At 38.1% G+C, this 24,992-nt stretch overlaps 2 protein-coding genes across 10 annotated transcripts in view; one reads left to right on the top strand and one right to left on the bottom strand.

The window, feature by feature from the left end:
* The window catches only part of LOC127414519 (citron Rho-interacting kinase-like), a 93,680-nt gene extending 86,288 nt beyond the window's left edge, over nucleotides 1-7,392 (top strand). For 3 of the 7 annotated variants that reach the window (XM_051652587.1, XM_051652589.1, XM_051652591.1), the window contains 2 exons: nucleotides 1,376-1,694; nucleotides 2,007-7,392. In XM_051652587.1, coding sequence (XP_051508547.1) covers nucleotides 1,376-1,694; nucleotides 2,007-2,030 — 343 coding nt within the window. In that variant the 3' untranslated portion in view covers nucleotides 2,031-7,392. Of the gene's footprint in view, nucleotides 1-1,375; nucleotides 1,737-2,006 lie in introns of those variants that run through there. The other 4 variants (XM_051652588.1, XM_051652590.1, XM_051652585.1 and 1 more) reach the window with 2 other exon arrangements.
* A 1,319-nt stretch (nucleotides 7,393-8,711) lies between these two features.
* LOC127414522 (myotubularin-related protein 3-like) overlaps nucleotides 8,712-24,992 on the bottom strand; it is a 61,052-nt gene continuing 44,771 nt past the window's right edge. For 2 of the 3 annotated variants that reach the window (XM_051652593.1, XM_051652594.1), the window contains 5 exons: nucleotides 23,428-24,892; nucleotides 21,587-21,697; nucleotides 19,079-19,167; nucleotides 18,200-18,226; nucleotides 8,712-11,115 (listed from right to left, as the gene is read on the bottom strand). In XM_051652593.1, the coding sequence (XP_051508553.1) occupies nucleotides 10,944-11,115; nucleotides 18,200-18,226; nucleotides 19,079-19,167; nucleotides 21,587-21,697; nucleotides 23,428-24,892 (1,864 nt within the window). In that variant the 3' untranslated portion in view covers nucleotides 8,712-10,943. The remainder of the gene's footprint in view (nucleotides 11,116-18,199; nucleotides 18,227-19,078; nucleotides 19,168-21,586; nucleotides 21,698-23,427; nucleotides 24,893-24,992) is intronic. The other variant, XM_051652595.1, reaches the window with a different exon arrangement.

A 24,992-nucleotide genomic window follows, 5' to 3' on the forward strand; every position in this document is an offset into this window, starting at 1 on the left:
GAAAACATTTATACATATAAATGATGCGATCCAAAGTGCATTTGAACAGCGGTGAAACACTTTCTTATGATGTGTTACATTCATACGAGCAGACAGAGAAGTAAGTTTGAAGTACGTTTGGAGTAAGTTTGGAGCAGAAGAAATAGAAATAAACCTTGTGTAAATTGTCAGCTTTACGCTAAGATAAAATGCTATTTCTAGCCATTTTACATGCACGTTATCAGTCACGATCATATTTTTTTATCTAGAAAATTCACGTTGGATCATAATTTCTTTTTTTCTAGTAAGACCTTTGATATTAGGGCAAAAATCATATTCTTGATAATAATTTTTGTATTGTTTTCCTGTAAAAATATCAAAAAATCCTTAAAACAAGATCAATATGATTGATCTTGTTTTAGAAACAACACTGCATAAGATATTTCGGTTTTTCAGAGAATGTATTTTTAACATGTGTATTTTGTCTTACTGTACTGGCAGAGTTTTTATAGTCAAAACAAGTGAAAAAAATCTACCAGTGCTGAAGAAGTAATCCAAAGTATTCAGAATACGTTACTGACCTTGAGTAATCTAACAAAATATGTTACAAATTACATTTTACAGCATGTAATCTGTAGTGGACATTTTTAAAGTAACCCTCCCAACCCTGTGTGTGTATATATATATATAATATTAAAACTGATTTGAAGGACAAAAGTCAGGTGGTGTAACCAACATGAATGAAGCTATTTTATTGTCATGACAAAAAATTAAATTAAATTAAATTAAATTTAAAAAAAGCACATTTTGTTCAGGTCAAATAAATAGGAAGTTTTTTTTTAAAAAAATCATGATTTTTTAAAATGTAATTCTTTACCTTAAACTTTTAAAAAATATCTGTTTGAAAACCTTTTTGAAATTAATAATTAAGTCTGCTCACGTGTATTCAAAGAGCAAGGAAAGTATTTTAATACTTTAAGAAAATTTAAGTGGTGTAAATCAGTGAAATCATTAAGTTAATATTTTGTAGAAAATGCTGTACATTTTTTCAGAAATTTGTGAAACCAACATGGACACAAAGATTACATTTCTACGAACTTGATACGTGTGTTTGAGGGGTTATTTACGTGTAAATGTCCTCCAAGACAGATTCGAGATGGATATATTGATGTGGCCAAGTGAAAATGGGATGTGCTTATTCAGATAGCAATCCGATCTGTTAAAAAGCATGAAGTGACCAAGTGTAAACACCCCCTTAAACTAGATTTTGAAAAGATTTCTAATTTTTATCATTATGGAAAACCTTATTTGTCGATGACCCATACACATAGGCTGGCATCATTTTAGTGTTTTGCATTTTACCCAAATCATTCAGTCATTCATTTAACATCCACAGCAGCCCAAACAAGTGCGGGCCCCCCACATATAACGAGCACATCTCCAAGCGCATTGCTTCAGGCCCCGGGGCCCAGGAAAGCCAGCTACACCGGGAGCCCAGCACCCCTCACCGCTACCGTGAGGGCCGTACGGAGTTCCGGAGGGACAAATCTCCCGCCAGACCTCTGGACCGCGAGAAATCGCCAGGCCGCGCTGTGCTAGACAGCCGCAGAGAGCGGTCACCCGGGCGCTTCGAGAGCAGTGGCAGCGAGAGAGACCGGGAGCGCTCGCGCCTTCACACTAGCTCTGTACGCACTCAACTGACGCCCGTCAACAAGGTACGCATGAGACACTTTCATGTAAACTGTGTATCCTTCTAGGGATACAGACATGAGACGATGTTCATGCATAATTACATGAACATCTGCTGCTTTCTAGTTAAATTCCTGTAGTTAATGGCTTTTCCAAGGCCTTAGAGCGATTTGCAATTCAGGTAAATGTCCAACTATCAAAAAAATACAAATATATCTCTGGGACATCAGGAGCCAAAACAAGTAAAAAATCGGCATCCTTTGCACCAGTAATGATGTATCTGAGCTGATCTGCGTCAGACAGAAGTTTGTGACCTCTCTATCCTGGTGCTGGTGTAGGTTTGGGACCAATCTTCGGTCTGAGAACGTTCCGGAGAGATGACGTAAAGAGCCATCGTCCACTCCCTGCATGGATGGACATGCCATTTTAACAGGCGCTTCATGTAACACTGAACTATATCATCTCATGCCTGTAACCGTGAAAAGAGCCATGCATTTCTCTTGCAGCCAAAATATTATATTATACTTGAGTCTGGGATATTTTGCTAACGTTGTAAACTTGCTGTAACCATTTACGAAGGTCGACTGTAAAGAAACGCAACAGCAATTTGGAGAAAGATTTAAAGGAATGTTCCCAGTTTGATATAAGGTAAGCTCTATCAACAGCATTTGTGGCATTATGCACATTACCACAGAAAATAATTTTGACTCGCCCCTCATAAAAAAACAAAAGAAGCAATGACTGTGGTTAAAGCAAGACCATAAACATAATTATTATTAATAAACAAAAACTTGACGATTCTCTTGATATTGTGTCTCCAGTGTTTTTTAATTCTCTGCCATTGCTTTCCCATTGCGACTACATGGAAAAAGTCACCAAAAAGTGACTGAAACAGAAGCCTTTTCGAAGCACAGCTGAGAATGCAACGTATAGAGAGGTGAACATTCCTGTGCCCTACTCACTCCGAAGGGTCATTGAAGTGAGTACTCTAAAGGGGGCAGGACTTTGCTGTCTCATGATTGGACAACCGACCAAACATATGACCAGTAAAATCGATGCTTGTAGCTGTTAAGATAGTTGTGGCGAGTAATACCTCATATATTGCCTTTATGCATATGATTCAAATTTATTATGTCAGGAATATTTTCCATTGATAGTCCATGTCTACAGTACCCTTCAAAAGTTTGGAAACACAATGAAATTTTGTTTGCTTTATTCAGCGAGGATGCTTTAAGTTGACCAAGAATTACAGTAAAGACATTTATAATGTCAAAAATCCTCCACATTATGCCAGGCCTATTGACCTGGCGGTCCCCCAAGCCAAATCCGGCCCGTTTGAAAGTTTCAGTGGCAGGCTTGAGGATGTCAGTTGTCTTAGAGACTGTTCACACTGAACATTTTTTGGGTCTTTTCGCACTGTTTTTCAACTGTTTTCCTATGTAGAGTTGCACGAGGCGGACACCACGCCACGATTTTGTAGACGCTTTTAGAGGTTGTGCTACAAATAATCATTATCTGTAATTTTGACAGAAGTGGGAGATTGAATATCCAAAATTATGGAGACTTATAAGCGTTCTACTTCTTCTAAATCAATGCATCTATAATTAACTTCACTGTTATTGTTCAATGAAATGTTTAGAATCAGATTTACTCTCTCTGTTATGGAAAATTTTTAGATGATTTTATTTTTTGTCTCAAGAGATTGTTTATTTATATAGTGAACAAATATTACACAATACCTGTAGATAGAAGCCTTTCGATAACAAATTATACTGCCTTTGTCAATGAAGCTGAATAGCCCTACTTTAGGCGTTCTCGCAGTTTATTTTAGATCTTCAGATGAAGTTTCATCCCATGATTTCTGCAGCACTTTCCAAAGATGTAACTATAGCCAAGCAGGTTTGAGCCTGGCCCATACCTGGATGGGGGACCTCCTGGGGCAAACTAAGGTTGCTGCTGGAAGAGGTGTTAGGGAGGCCAGCAGGGGGTGCTCACTCTGCGGTCTGTGTGGGTCTTAATGCCCCAGTATAGTGATGGGCACACTATACTGTAAAAAGGCACTGTCCTTTGGATGAGTGGTGGTGGCGTAGTGGGCTAAAGCACATAACTAGTTATCAGAAGTTTGCTGGTTCAATCCCCACAGCCATCACCTTTGTGTCCTTGAGCAAGGCACTTAACTCCAGGTTGCTCCAGGGGGATTGTCCCTGTAATAAGGGCACTGTAAGTCGCTTTGGATAAAAGCATCTGCCAAATGCATAAATGTAAATGGATGAGATGAGATGTTAAACTGAGGTCCTGACTCTCTGTAGTCATTACAAATCCCAGGACACTTCTTGTAAAGAGTAGGGGTGTGACCCTGGTGTCCTGGCCAAATTCCTCCCATTGGCCCTTCTCAAGCATGGCCTCCTAATAATCCCCATCCATTAATTAATCTCTCTCCTCTCCACCAACAGCTGGTGTGTGTTGAGTGTACTGATGCACTATGGCTGCTGCCGCATCATCCAGGTGGACGCTGCACACTGGTGGTGGTTGAGGAGAGTCCCCATTCACTGTGTAAAGTGCTTTGAGTGTAGTGTCAGAAAAAAGCTCTATATAAATGTAACATTCATTCATTCAATTTAAAGTGAAAAGCAGATTTGTATAGTTCCAGAAGGTCAGTATATTATTAAATTAGTATATAATTTAATAATATAAACGGTAGTGAACCGTAAAATATACAGGCATCAAATTACATCCCGTAAAGCCTGAAACATTCTTTGTATTTTTTACGGTCAGTTTCTGGCAACCGCAGCTAGTAACTTCAAAAGGCCACATGATAAAGTTCACCAAGAGTGTTCCTTCCAGGAACAATAATTAATACTCATGTAGTATTACAAACACAAAAACACCAGTTGTGACTGAATTAAACGACATAAAATATAACACAGAACATCCCAATGTAGATAACTGATATAAGGAACATAACTATTCCCATAAAATATAATGAAACGTGATGGGACATGCATGGAATTCTAGGAACGCTGGAATTCTAGGAATTGTTTTTCACCATCATTTTAACAATAGTTTACCGTAAAAAGTATTCTCTTGTAAAACGATCATTTTTACTGTTAATTAGACATCATACAACATACTTTTTTTAGATGTAAAAAGTATGTATTTTTTTGGTTTGCAATATTTTACCGTAAAATTACATGTTAAATATGTTATTTTTACTGTACATTTGAAGGACCTGTTATCCAATTAACGTTTTTTTTATTTCTTTTATTTAGCATTTTAACACGCTTTTACCATTAAAATTACGGATTTGTTTTTACAGTGTACGCTTTTCCTCGTTTGCCAGTTTTAGGTGTGACTTTTTCTTTGAAAAACTGCCTAAAATTCCAACATCCCAGAGTCTTCTCTTCACCGTTGCAGATGAAACTGGTGTTTGTTGTACTGGTTGTTGAAGCTGCCAGTTTAGGACCTGTAAGGAGTCTGTTTCTCAAACGAGAGACTCTTGATGTACTTGTCTTGCAGTTGTGCATCTGAATCGTCCACTTCCACCCTGGTTAAATTCAGCATGATTATATCTTTTAAATCAGAATGGCACGGTATAACCTTCATCTCTTGAAAGAACTATAGACCATTGAATTTCTAGAGGCTTGTTTCTTTTGGCAATTTTTAAAAAACTTAAATTTTACTTGCAAGGGTAAAGTGACTTGCAAGTGCACTTAATCATACTTCATTAAGTAGCACAATTGTTTTCAACTGTTCCAACAACAACACACACACACACACAAAAAAAAATGTTTCTTGAGTACCAAATCATTTCTTAAGAATTACACATTATTTTCTAGGTAGACTGGAGAAATGAGGCTGTGACATCACGAGTAAAAATGGGATTTTAACAGTAATTGTAGCCTAATTTATGTTTAGCTTAGTGTTTTTGATCAATTTAATACATCTGAGGTGAAGAAAAACATTGATTTAAGAACAAAAAATGTCTTCATGTTTCCAAACTTTTGAAGTGTAGTGCACAAGAGCAGCTGAGGGTTTTAAAATCCATTAACCCTTTAAGCTCTGAGGGTGTTTTTAAAGATTTCCTGTTTCAGTGGCATACTGAAAATTAAGGGCTTATAACTCGACAAAAACAAGGAGGGTCAAGTGTTTGGTATCATTGTAAAGAAAACTTTTCAATTTGTTTAATGATATAGATTATGATACATTCTGAGACTCTCAGCCTAAGAAACTGCTGAAAAACCAAATAAATAAATAAATAAATATAAAATTGTTTTTACCCCCACCTCCCTTATTTTTCCAATTTGTCATTATATGTCTCTGGGTGTAAATAAGGTGGCTCTGAAAAACTGTTTTTTTTTTATTTGTGTGGTTCCCAACAACGGGCCCAGCCAAGCTTAAAGGGTTAACATATTTAAATGACTTTAGGATGAATTGCGAGAACCCATGATCACATGATTATAAAAGGCAAAATTACTTCTTCGAAGTGACCATCGCATATAACCTTCGATAACAGCCTTGTGGAAGGGTTCTTCGTGAAAGTGTTCAGCGTCCCACTTTCATTTATAACAACCCTTTGATCAGTTCCTTCAATGACACACACACAAAAAAAAAATCGTTTGAATTTGCTTCTACTTACATTACTTTATCAATTTTGGTCTCGAGCGTGCATCACTAGAACAGTTTGCGTTCACGCACTTTAATGCAATTACAATAGAGGTACAGGGCACCATGATAACTAGGCAGGACTAGTTTTCATAGCGGATTTGTACAAAAGTTACCGGATTCACTTGGTCATGAGTTGAGAAAAAATATGTTGAAACGGTGTGTATTTATGCATTTATTATTTTCTGTGGTAAAAGGCCTCATCTCATAAACGCTGTAGATAACGCATGCAGATATTGCTGTAGAACCCGGAACATTCCTTTAACGCTAAAATGATTAGCACACCAATATTGTAAATATGGTTTCAACTTTTATAGCTAAAAGGAACTTGATTGAAGTTAAGTCTATTTTTTATGTTATTAAACTGTTTGTACAGACAGTTAAAATGAAAAGTACAGAAAAGGTTCTATTTCCATGTTGTATGTTACTGTGGTAAACACGGTCAATTTGGCTGCTCTCATAATTACGTTTTGTCCAGCTTATTAATATTATTTATTTTCTATGATGCATTTGACTGACAAGACATTATCGAATATATCGATGTATATTTTTATGCTGAGAGTCTGAGCCTGTAAATCTTTTTAAAGAGATACGTCATGTTCTCGCTACAAGTGTCCTTGTGATGTTCAAGTGAACTTAGCGTATTTTGTTGAAAATATCGAAGCTTTTGTCTACACACTCGCAAGCAGCAGGAAGTCCGCGGGGCTCTTCTGGAAATTTCTACAGCTTAAATGTACAGATGTCCTGTTCTACCGTGAGGTGAAAATGTCCAGTAGCCCTCAAGAGTTTGTAGAAATCCTTGGTTGTTTCCTTGTGGAATATCAAACACAGCTCAATTAGAGGCTTTTTTAAATTTATTTATGATGAACACATGGGTAATTGTAACCAAACGCCCCAGTCGTCATAACAAACGCATGAGTAAATTTTCACCTGGTTTTGGGACTTCCTGTCATGTGATACCTTAATATTAATAATTGATGTTTTTAAACTAACAAGGCTGCTTACCTTGAACTTTCTTTTTGTAAAGAAATTGAACTATAATAAACAATATTAAAGTGTGAGCCATACACATTATCTCTTGCTTTGAGTAATTCTTTTAGTCGTGTGTCAAAATCACTAAGGTACAATTAACGCAGGTGTCCCATGTGTTTTTAATTATGCCAGTAAGTTTGGGTTATTGTGACGCCTTGGCAGAGCAATCGGTGAGAGAGCGTCAAAAAGTTGGGAAATTATGAACTTTTTGCAAATGAGAAAAATAGCGTGAAAGCAGACAATTTTGGGGGAAATCAATCAATAGTACTGGAATTTAGAGAGGCCCTTAAAGGACGAGGAAATGTATTTTCTGAAATAATTATGCATTCCCTCGCAATAGCTTTATCTATCCCTTACAAAAACTAACCATGATTTTACATCAGTAACCATAGCTGAACTATGGTATTTGTCGTAAAATTATTTTACTACAATTACCATATTTTAACCATTATTTTCATGGTAAAAACCATAGTAATAATACAGGAAAACCCAAACTTTGGTAATAAAAATCAATCATTCTGCAAAAAAGCATAGCATAGTACTATAAGAACACCATGGTTAACTTGTTGTACATTTCTAAAAAAAAAATAAAAAAATCATGGTTAACCTCCTGAGACTCCGCGTCCACATGCGTAAACATTACGTTTTGGCTTCGCTACAGGCTATGCATAATTTCATTTCATTTAAACCGACTGATCTCAGTTCAGGAAACTCTGTGCTGTCAGTACAGGGTTAAACTTTCAAGTCATGTGACAAAACAACATGGCGCTGATCTCAGCGGAGTTTGTCTTTGGGAGAAACTGCAACAAAACTACATCTGGTAAGAAAACTCGTTGTGTTTTTACATTAAAACCTGTTTGAGTCAAAAGATTAGAGTCTCTAGTTTCATCCGATATCCCATTTTAAAAATTCTATCGATATATTGCGAAACGGCACGCTGTTAAACACAGTGACAACGTACATGGACTATAGGCTCATTTTCCTTAAAATATCCTAAATTCACTGTGCATTTCCACATTGAGAATCAATGGATGCATCCAAAAACTGGAACATGTTGCTTTGAGAGGCTGTATACAGAGTAAGGATGAAAATAAGGTGCATTTTACACTGTTCTAAGACCAGTGTAGACAGACAGCACACTGGAGGTTAAGTCATACACTAAATATGGAGCATCCTATAGCTCTCTATGCAGTTAAGTGCATTCACTCCTAAAATCCGACCAAAAGTTCAGTTTCAGGCTGCAGATGATGTTTGGATCACTCAACATGTTTGACAGACATGTGACAATGATAATCAGTACATAGATTCAGAATTTATAATGTATAATAATGAACGACTCAAGACGCCTGTAAGGTTGGTATTCCACTTTGTTTTATTCGTACAGAAGTCTGCAACAGTGTCTATTTCAGATGGTTGCCAATGTGCAAAATATAAACCATGAAATTTTCTCTTTCTGAAAAAACAAATCAAAACAAATTTCACATTCATGGATTGGCATTAATGCAAAAGCAGTGACAGAATCCACAACACTCTTAACGCTGACTTCCAATCCGAGGTGCAGATATCATCAGTCTCGGGAATTAACGGCCATCGATGCGGCAATAAATCCGAAACCTCTGGAATTTCAAGACCACGTTGTTAAGACCGGTGTCATCACTTATGAATGCTGACAGTAAGTGAAAATTCACCCAAAACATAAATATCCAGTCATTACTCACCTTGTTGTTCCAGACCTGTAAGCTGTAACACAAAGGACATTTTTAAATGAATCTATAAGCAGCTTGTTTTCCTTTAGACAGTTCATGGTGACCACGTTTGTCAAGCCCCAAAAAGGACGAAAAAACACATTAAAAGTAGTCCATACCACTCGTGTACTGTATTGCAAGTCTTCCTTAAGCTAAAACAATAGCAATGTGTGAGGATCGGGCCAACGTTTCAGTCGCTATTCACACAAAGCTTTCATATAGTGCACCAGCCATATAAGGACTACTTATATAGAGTTTTCTTTTTTTACTGTCGTGATCACTATGAGTAGCTGTACAGAAAACAGCTGCATGAAGATTCTTCAAAATGATCCTTTCATGTTCCACAGAAAAAAATAACAGCACACCACTTTGGAACCACATTAGGGTGAGTAAATAAGTGACGATTTAATGTCTAACCATTCCATTCAGGTCTATTGCCTGAGGGAATTGACAGATCGACCTCCAAAAAGTAAATAAAACGTAAAGAGGAATCGGAAATGTTTTTGATTGTGATTTGTGCATCATTTCTCAAATAAGAGGTTTAAAGATGCATGTATGAATGTGAATGTGCACGTATGAGAGTGAATGTGTTTTTGGTATTTGTTTGTGGAAGGTGGCGGGGCGATTTGTCTTCAGTGAAAGGCAGCGAACACTGATCAACACTGATTATCCTGTGGCATATCAATTGTCAGGCTTGAACATAAAATAATAATAAAAAATAAACTTGATAATAAATAAAACAATTCCGAGGCCCTACCACAGCATTTCAAATACAATAGCTCTCTCCATACAGATGTCATTTAAATTCTTCTTTTCAGCGATCGCTAGACATAAAATCAGGAAAAAAGATAAACAAACCCAGAATGGCTACAACTGGGGAAAACAAAGACAACTTATAATTGGTGACTAATTTAGTGAGCCACTATTTAAGAATTCTATACAATTTCTCATCTTAAATGCTATATGTCTCATTCTTACATCATTCTATTATATTATCTCATTTGTCTCGCATTTATGTTACAAAAAAGCATTAGTGAGAACGTCTGAGAAGCAGACGGTGTCTCGCAGTTGTCACCCACACAGCAGATCAGAAAGCCAACAGTGCCCTCTAGCAGTCCATGCTAACATCACTTCCTGTCACTATAAAGCCAAATGGTAGAAGATAAAGGTTTCTTCTATTCAAGCACGTCCAAAGCCTTTGTCTGGGGACGCAAACTGACGGTCTGCACTTCATCTGGATATCAGGTGCTTAAAAACCCCCCAAGAGTTTTTAACGTTGAGTGGCATCCAGAATGGACCCCAAAAATGGACTGCTAACCTCTAAAACAGAAGAAAAAGTCAAGGAAAAAGCACATTTCTACTCCCCTTCTCAAGGAAAGAGACAAAGTACTTATTGTTATGAGTTGAAAAGTGCAGATCTAGCAGTCCCGTCCCATAAGCACCTTTCATCCTGCGGCATTCCCAAGAATGTCGATGAAAATCTAATGTTTGCGAGATGATGGAGAAAATCCTACTCAAAAGAGGCTCTTGAAAACAAATGCCAGAAGAACACCATCCGCTGGCCATTTGAGAAGAAGCAGCTTTTAATGCCATCACAAATCGCACTCTGCCTTCGCAAAAATACGTTTAGCAGTCTGAAACTGAAAGTGCTAAGCATCCTCTCCGGACGACTTTCTGCCTGTTCCACTTCGTTCCATATATACACAATTCCCTTTTGGGTGGGAAAATACAATTAAGCAACTACGCCCCACCAAAACAGTCTCTGGACCTTCTTCAACGCGTCCCACAGGTCCTCAGCAGTTATACGTGTGCAGGCACTTTGACCTGGTTCTGGGTTTAGTTGGAGCTGGCTGTGATAGGTTTGTCCAGCTCTATGTCCAGAGCCGACGCTGGAGCATGAAGGCTGCTGAAACACGATTTACACACCCGAGTGGGCTCGAACAACTGCTGGCTTGGCACTGGGATCGTCTGATCACAACAGCTGGCACAGAACACATTCCCACAACTCCTGCAGGGGGCAGCAGAAGTGAGAGAGAGACATAGGAGAGGAGAAAAGAAGTCAAGAGAAAAGATACATAAGAATAGTGCCATTACATATAAAAATGTAAACTAGGGCTGCTGAAGCTATTGAGCTAACTTCTGAGTTTAAAGGAATAGTTCACCCTAAAAGTAGGAGCTTGTATGGTGTTTTTTTTTTCTGAGCTTGATAGTCCCTGGTCACTATGCTTTCATTCAGCGCCAAAACATTCTTCAAAATTTCTCCTTTTGAGTTTCTCCACAGAAGAGTGAATATCATATTGGACTGAAATGACATAAAGGTGAGTAAATGATGACATAATCTTCATTTTTGGGTGAACTATCCCTTTAAATGTTAATAAATGTCTGATAAAACATCCTCTTTTCATTAATTCTTTAGTTTTTTTCTTTACTTAAAAGAGGACCTGCATTTATTACTGAATGTACTATATTTTTAAATGAAAAAATAAAATAAAAATACAAACCAGTTTTAAATTCTAACTGCTATTATTTTATATTTTATTATTAGTATTATATCATTTTTATATATATATATATATATATATATATATATATATATATATATATATATATATATATATATATATATTATTTTATTATATTATTTAGATTTTAATATTTATAGTTATATTTTAATTTTACCTTAATTTATATATACCCCTTCATTTTTTTCACATTTTGTTATGTTGCAGCCTTATGCTAAAATGCTTTAAATTGTTGTTTTTTTTCACGTCAATCTACACTCAATACCCCATAATGACGAAGCAATAAAGATTTGATAACTTTGCAAATTTATTAAAAAGAAAAAAACTGAAATATCACATTAACATAAGTATTCTTTGCTATGACACTTGAAATTTAGCTCTGGTGCATCCCATTTCTCTGGATCATCTTTGAAATGTTTCTACACTTTGATTGGAGTCCACCTGTGGCAAATTCAACTAATTGGTGACCTGTCTATATAATGTCTCACAGCTGAAAATGCATATCAGAGCAAAAACCAAGCCATGAGGTCAAAGGAACTGCCTGCAGAGCTCAGAGACAGGATTGTGTTGAGGCACAGATCTGGGGAAGGCTACAAAAATATTTGGCTACACTGAAGGTTCCCACGAGTGCAGTGGCCTCCATAATTTTTAAATGGAAGAAGTTTGGAACAACCAGGACTCTTCCTAGAGCTGACTGCTTGGCCAAACTGAGCAATGGGGGGAGAAGGGCCTTGGTAAGAGAGGTGGCCAAGAACCCGATGGTCACACTGGTTGAGCTCCAGAGATCATGTGTGGAGATGGGAGAAACTTGCAGAAGGACAACCATCACTGCAACACTCCACCAATCTGGGCTTTATGGCAGAGTGGCCAGACGGAAGCCTCTCCTCAGTGAAAGACACACAAAAAAAACACCTAAAGGACTCTCAAACTGTGAGAAACAAGATTGAGAGGGCCTTAATTCAAAGTGTCATGTCTGTAGGAAACCAGGCACCGCTCATCACCTGCACAATACCGTCCCAATGGTGAAGCATGGTGGTGGCAGCATCATGCTGTGGGGGTGTTTTTCAGCGGCAGGGACTGGGGGACTGGTCAGGGTTGAAGGAAAGGTGAACGCAGCAAAATACAGAGATCTCCTTAATAAAAACCTGGTCCAGAGCGCTCAGGATCTCAGACTGGGCTAAAGGTTCAAAGGACAATGACCCTAAGCACACAGCCAAGACAATGCAAGAGTGGCTTATGGACAACTCTGTGAATGTCCTTGAGTGACCCAGCCAGAGCCCGGACTTGAACCCAATCGAACATCTCTGGAGAGACCTGAAAATGGCTGTCCACCGACAGTCCCCATCCAACCTGACAGAGCTCAAGAGGATCTGCTGAGAAGAATGGCAGAAAATCCCCAAATCCAGGTGTGCAAAGCTTGTCGCATCATATCCAAAAAGACTTGAGGCTTTAATCGCTGCCAAAGGTGCAAGTCGCCCTGGTCCTAAAGCAGCAAAGCATCCCCATACCATCACACTACCACCACCATGCTTGACCATAGGTATGATGTTCTTTTTGTGGAATTCTGTGTTAAATTTACGCCAGATGTAATGGGACCCCTGTCTTCCAAACAGATCCACTTTTGACTCATCAGTCCACAGAACATTCTCCCAAAAGGTTTGTAGATCATCAAGGTGTGTTTTGGCAAAATTCAGACGAGCCTTAATGTTCTTCTGGGTTAGCAGTGGTTTTTGCCTCGCCACTCTTCCATGGATGGCATTTTTGGCCAGTGTCTTTCTGATAGTGGAATCATGAACAGTGACCTTTATTGATGTGAGAGAGGCCCGCAGTTCCTCGGATGTTGTCCTTGGCTTTTTTGTGACTTTCTGGATGAGTCATCGCTTTGCTCTTGGAGGAATTTTGGAAGGTCGGCACTTCTGGGAAGGTTCACTACTGTGCCAAGTTTTCTCCATTTGGAGATAATGCCTCTCGCTGTGGTTCTTTGGAGCCCCAGAGCCTTTGAAATAGATTTGTAACCCTTTGCAAACTTTGTTTTTTTTTTTTTTCCAGCAGTTAACCAAGTACTGAGTTAAGGGTCTGAATACTTATGTCAATGTGATATTTCAGTTTTTTCTTTTTAATAAATTTGCAAAGCTATCAAAACTCTGGTTTTTGCTTTGTCATTATGGGGTATGGAGTGTAGACTGATGTAAAAAAAAATATATATATATTTTTTAAAAGCATTTTATAGCATAAGGCTGCAACATAAAATGTGGAAAAAAATGAAGGGGTCTGAAAACTTCATATATATATATATATATATATATATATATATATATATATATATATATATATATATATATATATAAAAAAAATATATATATTGGGGTGTAATGATCCATCGTTCTGGATTGATGCATCGATCCAATCTTATTGATACAACGTGTAAATATCGATATAGATTTTTTTTTTTAGAATGTACCATTATTACAATACTCTGTACGCATTTCCATCAGGCGATGAAGCAACCTTATTACATTAATTTCACTTTATGAGCGCTAAATACGCTTTGAAGGATGTGGGACATGGATGTACGTGGGGTCTTTGAAGCCAAATTGTGCTCTGCTATCCGTGTGGCGTGCGTACGCGTCAACTGGGCTTCCCGCGAAACCGAGCTCCAGTGACAGGATCCATGCGAGCACGTCAACCGGGCACTCCTTAAAATGCGAGCTCTCGTGACAAACGCAGAGCAGCTCACATGCGCGATGAATTCGGGCTTCCATCGATATCATTGCACATACAACCCATATGAATTTTACATGGGAATTTGCTATTTTAAAGTACCATGGAGAAGTTCAACCATCATGTGAAACAACGCCGACATTCTGAACATCACTAATGAGGGAAAGAGAAACACCTGCTCAGCACTAGCATCAGTTATAAGACTTTACACATTACACATCAACACCTTTACTAACATTTATCCCAGTTAACTGTAACAGAATTTTTCATTAAAACTGTGGAAGTTGTAGCCAAGAAAACCGCAGATAGCACGGTTTTGGAAACAAGTCATGGGTTTGTATGTACTTTGAATTGGACTAAACTGAAAAATAAGCGGTCATCAAACGAGTGATCATCACGTGTGTGTGACTTTATTTTTTAATATTATTTATCTGTATAATTTTTTTCAACATCTGAAGTACCTTATTTTGTTGTGGATGTCCCAATGTGGATACAGAGAGCTGAATAATATAATTAAATTATATTTTGGTTGCATTTGAGGGCAAAAAAATAGACACATAATATCGAAATATCGATCGCAGGGCCCTGAATCAAATCGAAATCGTATCGGCAAATATCGGAATGCAGGCCAAGAGAATCGATATAAGACCGTATCGTGATGAAACATCTGATTTATACCCCTAATATATACATTATTTTTTTTTGCCACCATGAAAGTGTTTTTAAAGAGCCACTGGCTATAAAAATGAGTTTTTACCAGTTTTAAGGTAAATTTGGGAAAAACGTTGCAAAAGTGTAATGAAAAATAACATTACAAGCAGTAAATTACATAACAGTTATGAAATTGGACTTTTTAAAACTAATGAGAACTATTCATATTGATGATAGATTTGCTGGTATAATCAAAATAATAAAAATACCCATTTATATGTAATGTAGTATATTTAATATACCAATAATACCATAAAACAAAGGTTTTTAAATGAAAGAACAGTATGAAAATCAGCTGAAAATCATTTGGAATAGTTTATCTATGATTTACTGAATAGACACCATTGAGTGAATATAGAAAAGGTTTGACCATTAATGCCCAGCATTGCATTTTTGCTACACTTTACAAAACGATTTACAAAAGTTGATATTTTTTGGGGTTGTAATAATGTTTTAAATCAGTAAACATGTTAAGAATAATTTTTACAGTTTAAATTGCAATTGTGCCATCTAGCTGTGACCTTTCTGTGTGACTTTTGCAAGCTCTGACATTTAATAAGCATTATTTTTCCAGCCAAAACTGTTGTTGTGATACAGAGTGTCAGCTATTGTTGTGTAGTTCTTTTTCCTTCTATTTAATGAAAAACAGATATAATTAAATTGCTTTAAACAAATGTTGCAATTCTGCTACACTGGGTCTCCGAGAGTTAAACACATTTTACAAGACACATTATATAAATACATATTTAAAAAAGACGTCAAGTCCATCATCATGTCCTGAACAGGAAACGATATTAAAGTGTTATGGGTGGGAGGGGCTTCTTCTTCTAGTCTGGACTAAACTGAGCCCAGACACATGTAGATACACTGTAGATTAACCTCCGATTAATCACAAATCAGTGACAGGAGGTGTGTCAAATCACCAGCCAACGCTTCACACACTGTGTTTGTTATACACATACACTCACACACACAAAACATGCAGCCTTTTATAAATGACCACAATCATCAATCACACAAATGCACATGCACAACTGCAAGGATAACACATAAACAGCCTTTCAAGGTCAAGCAAAATCTATTTCAGGTGGAATTCCATTTTAAGGGGTCATTATCATGGAAAACTTTTTTTTTTTAATTACTACTAAATTACTAAGAAAGCTTGACTGACATTATACTGTAAGTGGACTTCAGGGAAAAAAAAAAAATGAAATAAAATGCTTTTCAAGTATAAAATATGGCCCTTTGAAATCCTAATAATTAACAGACTCTATTGGTGTGCCCAATGAAGAAAAGTCACTATTATAAAAGTCAGTATTTTTGTGTCAAATTGTGAGGGACAGTACTGCCAAAGAAAAAGAAAATGCAAGAAGCCAACACCTCTATTCCCCTAAAGACACGGCTCTCTGGAACCTGTGAAAATATTATGGTAGGCTGCACAATTAATAAAAAAAATAATTGAGATTATAAAGACTTGGGATGCCAAAAATCTTGGCTGTAAATTTAAACAGAAACGCTTACTTTCAAATACGGTAACAGAAACACTCACATGGAGAAAACCCATTGTTTATATTGCACATTAGAGTCCACATAGCCAGAAGTGAAGTGATCACTCTCTTGGTTATTAGCGCATTAATGAAGAGCATTTTCCAGTGCTCAGATAATGTGTTATTGTGTGTATAATAGCCATTACTGTGCTTTAAGGCTTCTTGAAGTATCTTGAAGTCATACAATAGTTTTGTGAATGCCAAGTATGTGTTTAAGAAGTAAATATATTGTCTGCATGTGCAGCGTGCTTCATTGAACGAGCGTTGCTCTTATGTTGACATTCTCATAGCACCACGCGCATGTACGGCTTGTGAAGCGCTACTAAATGTTCTGCAAAAATAAAAGCCAGAGTATTTTAAAGTTGAGAAATTATGACTGAAATTGAAATATATTACTTTATTGTCATTATTATTATTAAATTACAATAATGTTTCAATTGACTGAGTAATGTGATATCCTATCACAACTAAAATGAACACAAGAGATCCACTACAGAATCCAGTCCACATACAATTGGATAGTTCAATTTAGCTGCTGCATTATCCATTAGAGCAGTTAACAATAAAGGTTTAATTCTCTGTCTACTCTATTTTATAATGAAATGTGTAGTTAAAGAAAAAGTGGTTACGGTGTACCCCTAATAATAACATTTAGAATTTGTTCATTTTTTTAAAAAAAATTTTTTACAAACAAAGTCTAATTTAAAAGAATAATTTTCGGTTTTGGTTTTCGGCCCAGTGTGTCCAGAATTTTCGGTTTCGGCCAATCATTTTTTATTTTGGTGCATAACGAGATTACAATTATGACTGCCACAATTAACTAATCGTGAAGAATGTCAATTACAGAATTCCTTTTTTGTATACTCCAGTCTTGTCTAAATGTACTATTTACAATGTTTTTTTTTTTGGCAACACTGAGCTTTGTAAAAATCGGGCCCAAATCTGTTGTGCATATGAATGCAATGATGAATCAGAGTGTTTAGATTAGTCAAGGTCCAGACAGAATCTGACTTTTCTTTGTAAAATCTACAACATTTTGCAGAATGGATGGTAAATTTTGTTCTACAGCACTACAGTCGTAATAGCGGCTGAACGTGATAATCAAATTAGCAAAAATATTTAATAAACAAACAGAGAATGTGTGGAAATTTGTGAATTGTGTGTGTCCCAATTCTAATGGCTCCATATGGCTACCAGTAAAAGTCCTAAAGAGTGAGTTTAGCGCAGTCTGATGCATGTTTAATGTCTCACATAAACACAGTTCTCAGCTTGCTTTGGACGTGTAGCCTAAATAAAGAATATGAAATGCAGTTTTTTTTTTTTTTTATGTAAATTGTATTTATCTAAATTGATAACCAAGATTACAATATCAAGGGAAGTAATCAACAATTATGATTTTTGTCATAACCGTGCAGCCCTATATTATGGTACAGTTCCTCCTCGTTCATCCAACCCCCCAAAATAACACAGTCTGCTCCAACCCCATAAAGACATGTAGGAGGACAGGAGAATTATGAGTAATCTGAAGCAATGCAAGCGATGGTTAACAGGATAAGAAAACCCCATGACAGAGAAAGAGGGCAATTCTCACCAAACCTCTTCCATACGCTCCTTGCCTCTGTGTAGAGGATGAAAAAATGAAGACTTCAGCTCTGTGCTAACAAAACCTAGTGAGCTGCCTATCTAGACAGCACTTTAAGCATCACATGCATAATGCCAATATGAAAGATTATGTATTCTGCCTTCTAAGACACCTTGTTTCAGCCAAACTGGACCGAACATGTTCTTGTGTTAAATAAAAATACTAGTTGTGTGAGACGCTGAAAAAACGAGATGCATCGCAATGGTCAAAGATGTCCGTCTAGCGCATGCTTACATAGAGAAACACAAAAAGGCAAAAATGTATTCAATGTGAATGGCACCTTGTCGTGTATGTGGATTGTCCCAAATCAGTGACTTGTGAGGTTCAATTTCAGTTAGGATGCAGCCTTAGAAGGTACAGTAACTGCTTATTTAGACAGTAGATAGAGAGGCAGCTGCTTAAAGAATCACATCACTGTAATACTAAAATTATGCCTGATATTTGCAATTTGCAATTTGAAAAAGAAACCTTATTTCATGTAACATTGGCGTATGAAATATGGTCGGCTGTGGCAACATCAGTGGCTTGTGTACAACATGTTGATTCTAGAGTGTTTAGCTGTTTACTCATATGCCAGTTGGGTAGTTTGTTTAAACTGATATATTTACAAATGCTGCAGCAATGAGCAATGAGCACAAACTCGCCAAACATTTCTGTTTGCTGACTGGCGGAGGAATTTTGGACACAAACATAAGGTTTTTCAAAGACGTCAAGGAAATGAGTCAACACCAATGCATCTGTCCCTCAAGCAGATACAAGCTGGGAGACAGAGAAAGAGTAACAGAGAGACAAGTATGTATTATGGTGTCATCTGTGATGTAGTTTTACCTGCAGTGGTGCTTTCTAGTGGCCAGCCAGAACCCTCTTTCACAGCCGTAGCACTGGGCAGCCAGATGGTCTGGGTACCACCGGGTCACCTGCAAAAAATAAGAATTTAGCATTCAATAAAAGATCCAAATGCCAAATAGAAAACAAAGACAACATGAAATGTCATTTGTAACACATTTATATTACATAATGTGATGTATTTTTGAGTGAAATCAGTGGGAATTAACGTAGGGGGACTTTTGGGATGTGACTGCTCACCACTTCATTACTAATAATGTTATTTTAGGTAAATATTATAAAGATAAGTAATTTCAGAGGTGGAGAAAGTCATATTTTTACTAGGGCTGGGAAATTTAACGTGTTAACTTCTGTGAATAATAGTTGACTGTTTGATGCATTAATAAATTCATGCAGTGCCCATTTTTTCCACTTCCTGAAACATCGCAAAAGTTTTTCCCCAATCCTGTGGCTAAAATTGGGAGGTACACGCTTGACTCGACTGCAAGTCCTAGCATAGTAACTGATTGTGTGGAGCAGTGAACACTCATTGATTACGCGCAACACATGTCCCAGGAATAATAAACACAGGAGTGGATTTATTGTAATGAGAATGGAGACTTCACCCGCAAGTGGTGCATCACCCGAAAAGGCTCACTCACTGTCAGACAAGGGTCATTTGAAGTAGACAGGGTACATTTTGAGTTCGTCATATTTTATACTCTATATTCTCATTTTCTTGTATTCTCTCTTAACACATGATCAACAACTCCAAGTCTTTTTTTCACAATGGACCCTTTTCAGACTTCCAGTTTTGAATTAGGGCTAGGTATTGATACAGATTTGATTCAATTCAGATTCACAAGCTCTCGAATTGATTCTGATTCATGGTACATTTCAGTTAAAATGTCCATTTTGCTTACATGTGAAAGAAATTATATAGGCTAATGCTGCTCATTATACAGGGAACCTTCAAAATAGGTATATTTAAAAAATACACATTTTTCAAATTGTATTTTATCATTCATTTTTCATCATTTTGGTCACATTTAAGCTTTTAAAAAAAAATGCACAAATCCATGTATTCCATCAATAAACGTCATAAAATCGCATATTATTTATATGCTATGTGTGGTTAGAATTAAATGTTTATTTGATGTTGTTTTTGGTCAACAACTGACTGTAAAGGACAGAAAGGGTATTAAAAGAGACATTATTCAATGACAAATGGATTGCATGGATCTACATGGAACGAGTCAAACCAAAACCTTTTTCCTTAACACACAGTGAAAGGATCTCGGTTCTGAACTTCAATACTATCCACAATATTCCTGAATCTCATGACGCCTTGCAGGCGATGTTCGCGGAACTTCGGGTTAAGCATAACCAGTTGTGATATTACATACTAACAAAGCATTCAAAATGACAGACACTTGGGAACAAATAAAAACAGAATTACAGCAATATTGTTCTTCCACCAATCTGTTATTGATAATGGGTGGGAGGATGATGGCCAAATATCACACAAGAAGCATTTAAATTACTAAGTCTATAAGTGCTTTCACAGCTGTAAAGTTGGACATGTTTTGAAGACTGTAAATAATTGTTTATTTTAAAGAAGATATTGAATCTAGCCAGTCCATTTTACCGAGATTGTGTACTTACTACAGAGACAGCAAAGGCCCAGACAGCAGGATGCTCATGCATTGCAGGGTTCAGGAGATGATACGATCATGCTGCTGTTATTGTTTGGATAAAATAAAATAATTTTACGAGAGATGACTTGAAGTAGGCTAATTCTAGCTGTAAAATTGTTAGGTTTGCATACATACATCTACGTATCTTAATGCTAGCCTAAACCTACTTTAAATGTTTTGGTGTTGGCAGAAGGACGAATCCTGTTTATAGACAGACTGACTTTATTGTTCTTGAGTAGGAAATCAGGATAAATTAGCGGCCACACAATAAACTGTGCCATACAGAAAGAACCACAAATAATTCAAATAAATACGATTCTTATACGATAAGAATCGATATCGAAATCATTTAAATGAAGATCACGATGCATCAGAATTTTTACCCAGCCCTAGTGTGGAACGCAGAAGTAAACTATAGTGTGGTAAACTTTTGTAGTGGCAAGTGGGAAACCACAGCAAATAATATTTTGCGTTCCTATTGGCAACAACAGCAAAAGAAAGAATTTCCACAACTTTCCAAAAGAGGAAAAAGATACAGAGATTGATTACAGCAGTGAGAAGAGAGAAAGATGGCAAATTTATTGTCAAATTGTACTGTATAAATACTTAAAAAAAAAAAAAATAGAACAAATAAAAGTTTTGCTAGATTTACGCTGCGAAATTGAAGCAGAAACGCGTCATAACAGTCAGTGAAAAGTGTCCATTGATATATAAGTGAACACAAGTAAATGGCTTGTTTATAATCAATCTAGTTTTGAAACTTTTAGTTTTAGAAATTAAATGATTCCAGTTCTTCAAGTGTGTTGAGGTGTACCTCAGTGTCCTGTTTGTCCACCTGCTCCCAGCTGGCCTCTGAGAAGAGTTCAGTACTGCAGCGCGACAGACAGTTCGGTTCCAGGTTAAAGTCAGAGTCTGTGATTGAGGTCTGACAGAGAGAGGAAAAACTCTGAAGCATGGCTGAATCTACAACAGTACTTTCATGCAGATAAAATCATTTTGTTTAACATAATTATTTTTATTAGACATAATAAACATATCTTTTGACAATTGAAAATCATTATATGATGAAAAGGCTTTTTTGTATAAAGAAAATAAGGTATTACAGTATCTAAACCTGAGAGCATGAAATTCTAAAGTTTGCCATGATCATGTGTAGTAAATTGCATATGGTACGCTAACATGCTAAGAGCACAGAACAAATACAGAGACTTTTTTATTTTGACCATTTGTAGTTTTGTTTTTATAATGTGAGCTGTAATATATCATTTGAAAGACATGAATTGAGGTATGCGCTGGATACATACTACATAGAGCAACAAGCTATATTTTAGAAATTTTGATCAGGCTTTGAATAAAATACACAAACCAATTCTCTCAGCCAATGGAATCTTTAGCCACAATTCCACTATCGGGCTAAATGAGGGTGTGCTAGTGCGTGCCAGTTGCGATCCCAGGGTCAATTCCGGGGCTTCATCATGCCGCCTAAGGGCTTTCTCAGGGCCAACGGCCAATGGCCACCGATCACCCTTGGGCCAAAGAAGGCCAACTGGGGAGTGAGGCGGGGTCAATGTCAAAGGCGGAGTTTCGCCGAACTTGCCAGGTTGTGTATCCAGCGCACAATGGTACTGGTTCGGAAAAAAAATAAATAAATTGTGGGTACAGTACAAATCTGTTCAAATGCACATTGGACATATCAGTGCCTAAAGAAAGAACTTTAAATGGTTCGAGATCATGAACGGTCGGCTGGGACATTGTGCCGCTGTGAGTGGAGAGACCACTTGGGACAACATGGCAGTTACAGTTGGTGAGTTGTCAATGCTAACTTATTTCGCAAGCTAGCTAATGTTTACATATGATATAAACTTGATATTGTAGATTACTAGATGACATGATGCTTCAACTTGAGTTTCCCTCTTGTTTATGAAACAGGCGGGGTGTGTGGTGTTGGCACCAGGGCGGCGTGTTAAGGGTGGATTTTAGGGCAACGCTGCAGGGCTACTAGCCTGATGGTGAGAACGCAGATCGATTTTGGTCATGTGGTTGGAGGTCCGATGCTATTGGCCCCAGCTGGCCAGTTGATAGCCCTGGCTCACACTGGCCCGATAGTGGAAAAGCAGATATTTAGGGGTCCAATGGTATTAAGGTCAAAGAGTTCACTTACATGAAAATACAGATTTAAACTCGGACCAAAGAAATTGAGCAAACACTGTATTTTTGTATGATGTATTGTTTTAAGCAGAGGTGCTCAGTCCTGGTCCTTGAGATATACCTTACTGCAAAGTTACTTACAACTCTAATCAAACATACAAGATATTGTATGTTTGCACAAGGGATTAAGGGAAATATTAGCACAAAAAACACGCACTGAAGTGTGTTTCGTTAATCAACTGGAAATAATATAGTGATGGTATAGTCTGTGCACTTTTTTGCATTTAGAATACTATTAATACTATTTAGGATAAATAGCATGCAAATTGAAATTAAGCCAAAATCTTTGGGTTCACTTGAAGATGAGAGACAAGTATGCTTGTGCAGGGTTGGAAATAAACTCTGCAGGCAGGTAAATCTTTAGGATCAGAACTGTGCACCCCTGTTCTGTAAAGTTCATAAAGCCAGTACAGTTCCAGTGAAACGACAGCACATGCTACTGCTCACCACTTCATCTCCAATGTCTCCGTTGAGTCGCAGCATCCCAGTGGCCTGGTGGCTCTCCAGGCGACTCCAGAGCTCCTGTACCTGCCTTTTTAAAGCTTCCACCTCCAGCTGGTGACCTGCCTCGATCTGCCTCAGACGCTGCTGCACAGCGTCAGTGTGAAGGGTCAACCCATCATCGTCCAGGTGGCTCCGGGATGAGGGGGGCTCTGGAGGGCTGAAGCTCGGCCGGCCCAGAAAACCTAAGTGCAGGCAGCGATGGTGGGAGCAGTTGCCCCGTGCGTGGAGAGTCAGCGAGCCACAACTAGCCAGTGACACCTGTCGGCTAAGCGTGGCTCGTTCCCCGTTTGTGCGTGCCCACTGTGGAGTTGTGGGCTCTGGTTCTGGGGACTCTCCATTACACACCAGGTGGAGGAGGTCAGTAGAGGGTGGAAAGGCACTGAGAGACGGCCGTTTTGGGGTGTTGTTTAAAGTTCTGGGAGTGCCTTGAGGGTGAGCTTTAAGACCCTGTTTGAGGCACGACGATTCGGCAAGGGTTTTAAGAGGGGGTGGAATAATCAAGGGTCCCAAACTCTCGAGTTGAACACCCAAGTCCTCTGTTAGCGTCTCCGTGGAACTCTCCAAGAGGGAAAGACGTTTCTCGGCTTGTTCAAGAGACTCAGACCTTGTCTCTGGGGCAAGGGTAGACGTCTGACCCTGCCCTGGAGGGTTCTCAACTTCATAACTATAACTGAGAGTCTGGAGGCCATTGGGAGTGAAATTAAGCATTTTATGGGAGGGGTTAGGTTCCTGTAGGGCGCATTTCTCAAGGGCTTCCTCGGCTAGTTCCTCAGAGTCTTGGCTTACAGAGGTATCCTGGCTGAGAGCAGAGGACTCTTCGGAACTACCATCCTCCGAAAAATGTCCATTGACCTCTCTGTCTCCGAGATTTTCAGCTTTGCTTTCATGGGCATTTACAGTAAGCGGTGTCTCAATTTTACCACTAATGCCATTGCTTTCAATCCCTGCGGAATGTGCAATTTTGTTACTTTCGCAATTTGGAGCAGAGGTATAATTAGTGTGGTCTGGCTTAGCGTCTCTGCGGCTATCTGGTGCGGACTCTTCCTTCGTTGCTTCCTGGAGAATGTTTTCCATCTGGCCCATAGCCACACCCACTGTCAAGGACAGCTCCGCCTCATCAACCCCCTCCATCATCGGCAACCTGACATCCCCAAACCCATCCCTTTCCTCTGTGCACCCAATGGGCAATGTTCCCATAAGCCCTGACCCCATTTGCTCATTGACCCTCCCCTCTGGATCTGAAGATACAGCACCATCAAGCCCGTTCCCGATGTTGAGTTCCAGAGACCTGCGGGGGTCCTGCCATTTCTCATTTAAACTTGGGTCGCTGGAACGCCGATTCGAAGTTAATGGGTTTCCGACTTCACAAGCACTGGGTAGGTTATCGAATGATCGGGTCTTGGGACGCCTGTTTGGACAATACAAAATGTAAACAAGCTCAAGATATTTTGCATATGGGGAAAATTGTTTCTTCTCAGAAAAACAATATTTGTAATGACTAAACTGCT

The sequence above is a fragment of the Myxocyprinus asiaticus genome, chromosome 24 (genome assembly GCF_019703515.2).
Source record: "Myxocyprinus asiaticus isolate MX2 ecotype Aquarium Trade chromosome 24, UBuf_Myxa_2, whole genome shotgun sequence".
NCBI lineage: Eukaryota > Metazoa > Chordata > Actinopteri > Cypriniformes > Catostomidae > Myxocyprinus > Myxocyprinus asiaticus.